The sequence below is a fragment of the Mesitornis unicolor genome, unplaced genomic scaffold, assembly GCF_000695765.1.
Source record: "Mesitornis unicolor isolate BGI_N332 unplaced genomic scaffold, ASM69576v1 scaffold724, whole genome shotgun sequence".
In the NCBI taxonomy this organism is placed as follows: Eukaryota; Metazoa; Chordata; class Aves; order Mesitornithiformes; family Mesitornithidae; genus Mesitornis; species Mesitornis unicolor.
The window spans coordinates 105043-116671 of NW_010179206.1; the positions used below are offsets into that span (position 1 = coordinate 105043).

At 38.0% G+C, this 11629-nt stretch overlaps 1 protein-coding gene across 1 annotated transcript in view; it reads left to right on the forward strand.

Moving 5' to 3' along the window:
* PREX2 (phosphatidylinositol-3,4,5-trisphosphate-dependent Rac exchange factor 2) overlaps positions 1-11629 on the forward strand; it is a gene marked incomplete at its 3' end in the record, with an annotated part of 93705 nt that overhangs the window by 63095 nt on the left and 18981 nt on the right. The window contains exons 7-9 of the mRNA XM_010182671.1: positions 213-346; positions 4095-4198; positions 10723-10872. Of these exons, the coding sequence (XP_010180973.1) occupies positions 213-346; positions 4095-4198; positions 10723-10872 (388 nt within the window). The remainder of the gene's footprint in view (positions 1-212; positions 347-4094; positions 4199-10722; positions 10873-11629) is intronic.

Sequence of the window (11629 nt, forward strand, 5' to 3'; positions counted from 1 at the left end):
AGTTAGTGGCAGTATTAAATGAATATGAAGCTGGTGTTAAGCATCATTAAGTAAACAACAGAAATTATTTACAGTGTAATAAATTACCATGAGTTTTATTCTTGGTGTTTACAGAAAGTCATTACAGTTGTGAGTTTGTATAAGAAACCTTTCCTTAATTGGTGCAAAATCCTTCAGTTCTCACAGAATACTCTCTTTCCAATTGATTTTAGGGGTCCAACATCACAGACACATGCACAGAAATGCTGCGAAGTGGACTACTACTGAAAATTTCAGCTGGAAATATCCAAGAGAGGATATTTTTTCTTTTTGATAACCTTTTGGTCTACTGCAAAAAAAAGCACAGGTAAATGATTAATTTATACTTTGAAAAATAGTGTAGTATTCTCACAGTAGAGCTAATCCTCTGTATGCTGTTTCATAAGAATATTTGAACAGCACAAAAGTGTTTACTACAGTTAATTGCAATAGAAAAGTCAGCATTTTTAGGGAAGACCAGAGAGAAGTGTATTTAATTCAAACGTTGGAAAGATTTTGTATGAATGCAGAATGCAAATGGCGAAGTACAGAGAGAAAGACTCTGTTTTGTCATTCTTCCACAACAGGTTATATGTGATGGCCTCACTCTCTTCTGGGAATGGTAAACAGACTGAATTTTTAGTTCAAACAAATTAGTATTGTAGCTTATGCTATAAAATCAGTCTCTACAGAGTTTCAAGCCTTGTATTTCTAATCAGGGAAAACAGGCAGACAGCTGTGGCCTGCTGCATATGAGGGGCAATTCATTAGTTGAGCAGGAAGCTTCTGCAGTTAACATCTGAGTAGATCCTTGATAGATTCCTTTATAACATGATAAACCTTGAGCATGCTTCCAATAGCACTGCCAAATACCATTATCTTTGCCTCTGCCTCTGAGTACTTGGAGATAGTGTCAGAGGAAACCCCACCATCAACCTCAGTGTCCAGTCAAGTAAACTGTCTGCAGCTGCTGAAACTATCCTTCATAAATCCAAGTTCTGCTGTCATCACCACAGCCACATCCATTGGATCAGTGCAAGTGCTGTAAGATTTTTCAAGAGTAGTTCCAGATTTGATAGCCAACTTTCATTCTTTATTTCCAACTGTCTTTTAGCAGTGCCTAGGATTGTCTGTAGCATCCAAGTGAAAGATGTTTTTCTCTGAACCTGTAATATAGAATCATAGAATGTATTGGGTTGGAAGGGACCTCTGAAGATCTTCTAGTCCAAGGGACTAGTCTAGCAGGGAGAATGTGACCAGATCAGGTTGCTCAGAGCCCCATCAAGGCTGACCTTGAATATCTCCAGGGATCGGGCCTCCACTACCTCTCTGGGCAACGTGTTCTAGTGATCTACCACCCTCGTGTTGAAGAACTTCTTCCTAACATCCAACCTAAATCCACCCTTTTCTAGTTTAAAACCATTACCTCTCGTCCTATCGCTACATGCCCTAGTGAACAGCTCTTCCCTGGATTTATTATAAGCACCTTTCAGGCACTGAAAGGTTGCTATAAGGTCCACCTGAAGCTTTCTCTTCTCCAGGCTGAACAACCCCAACTCTCTCAGCCTATCTTCATAGGAGAGGTGCTCTAGTCCTTTGATGGTTTCTGTGGCCCCTCTCTGCACACACTCCATCACTTCAATGTCCTTTTTGTGTTGGGGACTCCAAAGTTGGATGTAGTACTCCAGGTGAGGTCTCACCATAGTAGATTAGAGGGGCAGAATCATGTCCCTCAGTCTGCTGGCCACACTTCTTGTGATGCAGCCCAGGATGTCATTGGCCTTATGGGCTTCAGATGCACATTGGTGGCTCGTGTCCAGCTTCTCATCCACCGGTACCCCCAAGTCCTTTTCCTCAGGGCTGCTTTCCAGCACATCATCTCCTAGTCTGTATCAGTAATGAGGATTGTTCCAACCCAGACACAGGACTCTTGCTGTCTACTATTGTGTATAGCTTATATATGCTATTTTCACATGAGTATTTGCATAGGACTCATCATTCCGAAGTATTATTTTAAATATTTAAAAAATTATTTTTCCAGATAAGTTTTTACTCCTATACATGAAAGCAGCTGATAGATATTCCTTTTCTCTCCTCCTGTGCTAATTACAGACTTGTGGCTAGATTCACTGTAACACCTGTAGAGCTTCTTACTGAACCAATATGTGGAAAGATCGGGTTCATCAGTATGTGGTATGGAAAGTAGAAAGTGGTAGTAGTGGAAAGTAGCAATATACCCTATTAATCAAGAATGTCTTATAGAGATCTCTCTAAATTGTAAAGCTGCTGAGCTTGTTCTGCAAGGACCTTATTCAGACTGGACTGGAATTGCTGTTTTTTCCAGTATGTTGTTACTGAAGAAGCTGCTGGCTAACCCTGAGGGAGGTTTAAAAATCTTCTTCCCCAGTGAATATGGTTTCTTCCTATAGATGACTCTGTTAACAGGGAACCATTTACATGTGAGAAGATATGTAATTTATACTTCACTAGCTATAGTGAGTCAGTCCTTTGTTTTTAAGTTTCAGCTCTTAGGTTGCAGAACTTTTTTAACTGTTGAGAATGAACCATTTAAGAACTGTGATTGTAGCTAGTGTTGAATACTGAGTATACTTCAAGGATATCATTCTGCAGCTGCTCAGTTTCACTTTTATGTAGACTGGTTCAATATAAACTTGTGCTCTTTTCAAAATTTCTAATTTTTGTAATGTTTGTTGTCCAGCAGTTGCAATTAAAGTACTTATTACGTAGTATCTTTTCACTTGTCCACTGCTAAATTACATATTTTTGTGGTCATATTCTAGCTAAAATGCACTACTTGATGAAAATCCCAAAACACATGAAATGATTTCTTTAGTTTTGAATAATCGTGTCCTATATGTCATTGACTCGTACCATGGTGATACCTCTGCAGGCATGAGAATAACTCAATTTAGAACCTAGATCCAGGGTCTATGGTGGATAATTAATTGATTATATGCCAGCAAGATACTTCGGATATTGATTGGCAAGTAGATGAAGAGACTGTTGCCCACAGGAGATTCGTATTTTGGAAATTTTACAAAAATTCCCCTATTTCTATGGTACAAGATACTTGATGTAGTTTTATGCATCCTTTTGCTGCGGAGTTGTATAAACGTGAACTGCTAAATTTGGATTCATAGGTACAAAGATCATTACAGTTATTGGATTTACCTCGCTTTGGAGAGAAAAAATGTGATACTGAACCTTTATGCTTGCTGCAGGTTCTTTTTATTTTGTTTAGTTGTTTTTTTAAAAATATTATTCAGTTTTTTAGTAAGAAACTTACAACATAGCAATGCAACTCATTAGACAGTAATGATTGAGAGGCAGGTCATTTTCTAGAGATTAGTACCTCTCTGAAGTGTGTGAAGGTCAGAATTCAGATGATCATTAATTCTCAGGAACTGACCTTTGTTTGATATATGGTATTAATTGTCATTATAGGCCAAAATGGACAGAAAATCATCCCTGGCTTATCTGAGGTAGGAAAAGCTGCCTAGACCTGGGATTCTCAAAACACCTTGACTTCACTGGGAACGGAGTTATAGGAATGCAGAGTGCTTTGGAATATTTCACTGTGAAACTTCCTCAAAATTTTAGCAGTTCTTAATTATAATTCTTGTTAAACCCTTACATGAGGAAGAAAAAATGTCTTTGTAGTTCTTTCATGCATAAATCCCAATTATGAGGCTAATGTGTGTAGGTTAAGATTTATAAGGAAGCTTAAACCAGTTAGCAGGAAAGATCCTCCTAGTGCAGTATTTTGTCTTTGGTGGCAGGCAGTGGCATATCAGTACCAGTGTTGGAACAAGGAATTTACACAATGAGACTTTCCTGATAAACTCTCATATCAGCCAGCAGTTTTCAGCTTGCTCTTATCAGAGGTAGCATCTTTGCTTTAGCATCAGCAGTGTCCCATTTGGTAATGGTTTCCCCAGTTCAACTGCACATGTATAAATGTACAGTAGTCTTTAAATGCTCCATGTACAGGCAGCATTGCAGAAGCATAGCAAAAGGTCGTGGGTGACATCCTTCTCTCTGCTTTCCTGTATCAGGCGATTGAAGAACAGCAAAGCATCTACAGATGGCCATCGTTACCTTTTTCGGGGCAGAATAAACACAGAAGTGATGGAAGTAGAGAATGTAGATGATGGAACAGGTGAGTGTATTTGTGTTGCTCATTTACAGAGCAGTCTTTCCAGGTGCTGAGATCAAATGCAACTTCATGATTTCTTTGAGAATGGAGAGTGCTCCTTGGACTTAGAAAGAAAGAGTAAGATGTCACTTTAAAAGGACTATATGCTTATATCAAAACTCTGCTTCTGTGACACATCATTGCTTTCATACATTATTAGGTGGGTGGTCATAGATGAGTGGTTTATGGTAACATGAACAGAGTAATAAAATAAGGTGACATTTATCGCTTAACTGAAATTATAGATTAAACTTCACTTTGCAGCATTCCAGCATTCCTAAATAGGTTATCCCTAGGTATGTGATATATTTGTAAAAGCAAATGGAAAAGTTGGAATGAAACCTCAAACACTATGAATGCTGAAATTGTAACTTAAGTGTTTAAGAAGAAAGGAAGGGTTTTCTTTAATACTTTTAGGGAAATAATCCATATGATTGCTTGAAATTTTTCTCACATACATTAGAAAAGTATTTCTACAAATGTAAGTTTTTGTTTTAGAAACTTGAGTTTAACCTTTGAGCTTAACAATTATTATTTCCTCAAAATTGATTAAAAAAGCCCTGAAACATTTTAGACTTTTTAATGTAAAACTGAAAAAAACCAAACAACACAAAAACATCTGGGAAACTTGCAGTGGCTTTGCAAATATGTGTTTCTGGAGGAAATTTCTGTGAGATATATATTACTTCTCCTGACTTTAAAATAATGTTAGGTTTGCCCTACATCTACAGTGAATTCTAGGCATTTCTTAATGTACCTTCTTTCTAAAACTGAGCATTAATGACAAGGATTGTACAGCTTACATAAGGTTCACAGAAGTCCTTCATAAAAGTTAATAGTTCAAAGTAGTTCACTCAGTTCTTGTTCTGCTGGGTAGACTTAGAGAACAGTTTGACTACTGTTCTTATTGCAACAAACTAGTTTATTGAAAGTTGTTATGTCTCTCTTCAATCTTCTTTTTAAGTCTTTCAACCTTTTGTCATGGGTCATGTTCTCTAAGTTTTTATTATTTGTGTCCTTTGGAGTTTCGGTTTCTTTTAAAGTTTTTTTGCATCTTTTGTAGTGTGAGGTGTCCAGAGTTGAAACTGCTGGTGCCAAGTGGAACAGAATAATTAATGTAGTGCTGCAAGTGGGATGTTTATTAGTAAGCCAAGGTAGAGCACTGTGGGGTCACACTTGATTCAGTCTCTTTTTTTACTAGATGTGTAAGAACTCCTTGATATCTGTTTGGGGCTATGTCCTTCACCAGGCCCACCAAGTTAGTGGTCTAGAGATATCTGTGGGTGAATTAATCTATAGTGAATTCCATCAAGCTTCATTGACTTGAATATAATTTATCCAGTCTTCTGAATCCTGCTATTTACCTTTTCTTGCTTTTATTCCTGCCCAATTATTAACTTTATTTGTATGAACTCTCAGTTAGTGCTTTATTTATGCAAAAAAGACAGTTGAGTGCCTCAGTCTTCTACGTCATGCATTATTTGAATACCTTTTATTTATGTTCCTTCATCTTCCTTATATATGCTTTAGAAATAACAGACAGTTCACCTGTTTTCCATTATGTCACTTTCTAAGAGGGCATCTCTTTACTTATAACTCTTGATGTAATGTGGCCACAGAGGCTTATACCCACCATCTTCTTCCTGATCAATATTCCAAGAATTCTGTAACTTTTTCCTTTCACTGGTTCTGATCCCACATATTGCCATGATTTTGATGTCGTATTTACTAAATATTTCTTCCTTCCTCCTTCCATGTCTCTCTTGTATTTCTAAAATACGTTGTAGCTTTCTTCGTTTGCTTGTTCTACCTATCTAGTCCTTGATCTGTTTCACGCCATCCATTTTCCTTCCTGCACATTTGTTTTCTTCCTCAACTAATCTTCAAGTATAATTTGACTAAGCACAAATCATCTTCCTCTCCACTCCAGACGCCAGTAGTCTAATTTCCTCCAGCCACAGGAAATTTTGCTACCGTCCCCATTTCCTATAGCCTCACACAGAATACTGAAGACTATCATGCTTCCTTCCTACTTGCTTTCCTGACCCATATCAAATCTTGTCACTTTTATATATGCAACATGTCTAAAATCTGTCCTCCTTTCCACATTTCTGAGACATCAGTTAATGATTTGGTTATTTTGATTTCTAGATTATTCTTGCTTGCTTTTATTTTTTTCCCATATCCCCACATTTCCCACCTTCTCTATTTCAGTTTGTCCAATATCCTAAAATAATTTTTTGTGTAATTACTGCTATTTCATCCCTCATTTGTGTGGTTCTCTTTGAAAAACAGAAATGTCTGTGGTATTTCCCTGGCCTGTGGCACCTTTCTGCCCTTTTCTTTCCACTGCCTCCCCTTTTCTTTTTTGAAAATCTGTTTTCCTTCCTTGTAGTTGGAAGTGTATTCCCTCTCCTCACACTGCTACTTTTTCTTTCACTGAGATCATGATGCCCTTCTTTAACCTTCCTCTATCTTGGTTTCTGTACTGTTCTCATTTGTTGCACCCAGATGCCTTGTTTCTCATCCCCTGTAGTCATCTGCGTTTGAACTGTAACCCAGTACTCTTCTCCTGCGTTCTTTTTGTCTCATCACGTTCCCAAGTGTAGTAATCTGGTCACATTAGCTTTGCATGTGCTTTTTCTGATACTGTATTATTTTCTTCTCCTTAATCATCTATTACCTATCACTTTCTATAATTCTTAGTTTAGAGTGCAAGCTCTGAGTGCAGAGTGTTTATATTTTCATTTCTAGACGTGATGTTTTCTCATGTACTCTTCCTGGGTTGCTTTTTCTAGACATTAAAGATTTGAGTCTAGATGACACTTCCACAGTTCTTTACTGTGGATTTTGGGATCCTCTGCTCATTTGGTATAAGAAACCATAGGGCTCCAGGAAGAAAGGTACCCGAGAGTGTTTGCTCTCAGTGTTGATAGATGTAGGAATGTAGTCTTCATTGTTTGTAAGTTGAAGCATAGAAATAGGAAAACAGATTCACAGTGGGATTTATTGTCATGTTAATGACATGCCTACAGAAATTAGCAAAGCTTTTTCTGAAAAGCAATTTTTCTGTAATGAAATTAGGCCTTGGCTGAGCAGTACACTTGGTGGAAGCTTTCTTTTTTATTTCAGCATTGTGAAGCACTCTGCCTTTTTTATTGCACCGATTAAAGTAGAATACATATTATCAAGGCACAGTATTTGTGTTTTAAAAACACATGTGGCTACACAACCACTTGCAAGTCCTAGAAAGGTGTATATGTTGTGATGGTATAGCTTTTGCTCTATTTGGTTTTTAAAATTCAATTTTGAGGGAAAAATGTATTTAAAGTGTATTAAAGTGTATTTTATTTACTCTAAAGGCATTCCGCAGCCATTAAGTGAATGCTATTTAGTTTATGATGACAAGTACTTCAGACTTAGGAAATACCAGAGTTATGGTTGCTTATACTGTCTTAGTTCTGTACCCTGTTGTCTTGAAATGAGGCATGAAATAGGAAAAACACTACATGATAATAATTAGAGACTTCATCAAAAAAATATATGTAAGAGGAAGGGAATTGATACTATGCAGCAATTATTTCCGTGGTATTTTTGAGCATTAATGCTCCTAAGAACCTTCAGTCTGAGAAACTTAGAAATACTTCAATACAGAGGTTTCTGTTTGTTTTTTTTTTAAGGGAAGAAACAAATTCTATTGAATTGATTTATGGTATTCTATGGTAGAAACATTCTATTGAACAAATTGTGTGTTATGCGTCTCTCAAAGTTTTGAATCTTGAATTCTGAACAATATATTACAGTTCAGATTACAAACCTCAATGTTTTACCAAGTGTCATTAGAAGATGATGTCATCTTTCATCATGTTTTCTTGGGAAGCTGGTTAAGTATGCTTGTTCAAACTTTGCATGGAGCAACTTGAAGTCTCATGCTCATCTTCCTTCTGTAAACATAATGTGACATTTGCAGATCATTTCTTTAGCCTGACTGGCAACTGTGATTGCCCTCATGTGAGGAGTGTGCATATATCTTGTGCAGCTGGCCAGTCAGAACATGCACACCTCCTTGGCTGGCTGCCTACCACGTCTGCAGCTCTTGATCAGATTTTGTCCAATAGCCAGTCCAAAAAAGGTATGAATATATATGGGATGACAGCGGAATGCTGAAATGCTCTTCAGGAGACTATGGGCATGGGTGTAGTGGGGAGATCAAATTGCTCACAGAAGCCTCAGAGGATTGCAGTCACGGGGAACACAGGGAGCAAAAGAGAAAGGAGGGGTGCTGCAGTTAAAGGCAGAGGTTGGAATCAAGCTGACCATCACATAAGTGGGTTGCTGTTGGGCAATAGCTATCTGTTTTCCTTCACATGAACTCATATATTAGGCAGTCTTAATACCTAGCTAGGGCTTTTCACAGCATTCAGTGAGTTTGTAGTGGTGTGCGAGAAATATGGTCCAATTGTCAGTACTCGTGGCCCTGCAGTTACGGGTCTTCAGGTGCCAAGGAAGCAGCATGTTTAAAATGTTATCTCTACATTGAGATATTCAAGTGGCTGGATAAGCCATTTTTTTTCTGAATTTCAACTAAGTTGACACCAAATATCTGTCCAGAGTGAAATGGGAGAGTCTAAATCCATTTGTGAGTCTAATTTTTTAATTCATTGGCCAGAATTAGCCAGCTATGGTTCACTGCATTAGAGATCATAATATTTTCTTACATAACATGGGTGTTGTGATAATGGACATAACGTAACGAAGACTACAGGAAAAATATCACCCTATAGTTTTAGATGTATTAACGTCTAACTTAACAAATAAAATTAAAAAAAGATACAGATAGTGCCATATTGCAAGGCTTATAAATACATGCTTAAATAATATAAAAGGATCTTAACCTTTTTTCCTCCAGTAGTGCTCCTGCCTGTGGTCTCCAAAGGGCTGCAGTCAGTCAGAGAGTGTCTGTCTGAGGCTTCTTTCTTTTCCCTGACTTTTGATTTTGATTTTCTGACAGTGCATGAATGATATGATGGCTAGTTTTCAAGAAGCAGTGTTTTTAAAGGGACAATGGATATTATGCATAGGTTATGTGAATAAAAATGCGATAGGGTATAAACATCGTGTTGCAAAAATAACTTCATTTTTCCCTGTTATAAACTTGCTTGCACTTTCTTATACACTTTGAGTACTAGAAAGTTTTGTTGGTTTAGAAAGTAGCCATTAGTCTCATAGTTTTCTAGTAGTTCCTGACATTTCCCAGCCCAGCATACAAAGCTTGGCTGCTTTCCATCTAATTAAAATGCAGAGTTATTGAAAGAATACTAGCATGTCTGCTGAGATTTATGATAAATCTTTGCAAGCATTTCAGCAAGGGTTTCAGTTTCGGAAAATCCCATCTTATTACACAAAACAGGGCTGAATTATGAAAAAGTATTTACAAAGTAAAAAGCTCTGGAGTTGTTATAGTAGATCAGGGCAGACTCCAGGACTTTCTTGCCTCTTAATGAAAGTTTATGGTGAGAGAATGTTGACCTTTGATTTGTTAATGTTTTTTGCAATAGTTGCTAGTTCTGGTTTTAATCTGTATTTTATGCAAAACGTGGTATTTGTTATCATGGGACACTTGTGCCTCACAAAGTTTCCCCCAGGAAATGCATGTAATCCTAGTCAAGGATATTCAAGGTTGTTAGGTTTGGAGACAAAGTATGTTTAGCTAATTTCTGAATAAGACTTGTAGGCTAGCATGTTAAAATCAAATGTTATGTAAGTAAAGAAAGAGTAATAAGAAGTAAATTGCTCTTTATAGCATAGCAGATTACGTGTTAAGAGTCAGAAGTTCTAGATATGTAAGAAGATCAGCAGTTGCTACCTCTCTCCCACACTGAACATAGGGTTGTTAGAAACATATTTCAGAAGTTATGCATTTGGTTAATGCATTTTTTGAAATAATAGTAAATATTGTATTATATTTCAATTTCTGTAAACAACTAAGTGTATATATTTTTTTTTAATTCAAGTAACCAGTAAAGATACATCAAAACTATATTATTTTCTTATGAAATGGAAGGGTATTTGGTCCTTTGTTAAATATAGTAGTAAATTATTCAATCAGCACAGCATCTCTGATTAATTTAAGGCATAAAACCACAGTTCTGCTTTTTAAGGAGTTATTTATTACAGAGTAACACAAACAAAAGTATTCTAACTATCATGATCTGTTCTTTTAGTAGGACTCTGCCTGTTTTAGTGGCGAGTTTATACCTTCTTCCATATGCTAGGCAATTCACTGTTACATTTTTAAAAGGACATTATTTACTAAAAGTTAAATGTGCAGCTTATGAAGTTACAACAGTTCAGAAGAGGCATAGATAACTTCAAATTAACTTCTGTTCTATATTTCCTAAGCTTTATGTATTTGTAAGCTTTATGTACAAGACTTCTTAATAATGAGAAAAATTACTGCTTTTTTAAGCCATTTTTTTGATTCCCAGCTGACTATCACAGCAGTGGTCACACTGTCATTAATGGCTGGAAGATCCACAACACAGCAAAGAACAAATGGTTTGTATGCATGGCAAAAACCCCTGAAGAGAAGCAAGAATGGCTGGAAGCTATTTTGAAAGAACGTGAGAGAAGAAAAGGTAGGTTAATTAACTTCCTTGTATTGGGCTTGTGTGGCAAGGTTTTGGTAGCTGAGGGGGCTACGGGGTGGCTTCTGTGAGAAGCTGCTAGAAGTTTCCCCAATGTCTGATAGAGCCAGTGCCAGCTGGCTCCAAGATGGACCCACAGCTGGCCAAGGCCAAGCTGATCAATGACAGTGGTAGCACCTCTGTGATAACATATTCAAGAAGGGGAAAGAAAAAAACCCTGCACAACAGCAATTGTAGCCAGAGAGAGGAGTGAGAATATGTGAAACAAACAACTCTGAAGGCACCAAGATTGGTGAAGAAGGAGGAGGATGGGGAGGTGCTCCAGGCGCCGGAGCAGACATTCCCCTGCAGCCCATGGTGAAGACCCATGATGAGGCAAACTGTCCCCCTGCAGTCCAAGTTGCTCCACAGTGGAGCAGATATCTACCTGCAGCCCATGGAGAACTGCATGCTGGGGCAGGAGGATGCCTGTAGGAGGCTGTGACCCCATGGGAAGGTCATGCTGCAGCAGGCTCCTGGCAGGATCTGTGGCCCCATGGACAGAGGAGCCCATGCTGGAGCTGGTTTGCTGGCTGGACTTACGGTGCGAGGGACTCACTTTGGAGCAGTCTGTTCCTGAAGGACTGCACTCTGGGGGAAAGAGCCCATGCTGGAGCAGTTGATGAAGAACTGTAGCCTGTGGGGAGGACTCACGTTGGAGGAGTTCGTGGAGTACTCTCTCCTGTGGGAGGAACCCCATGCTGGAGCA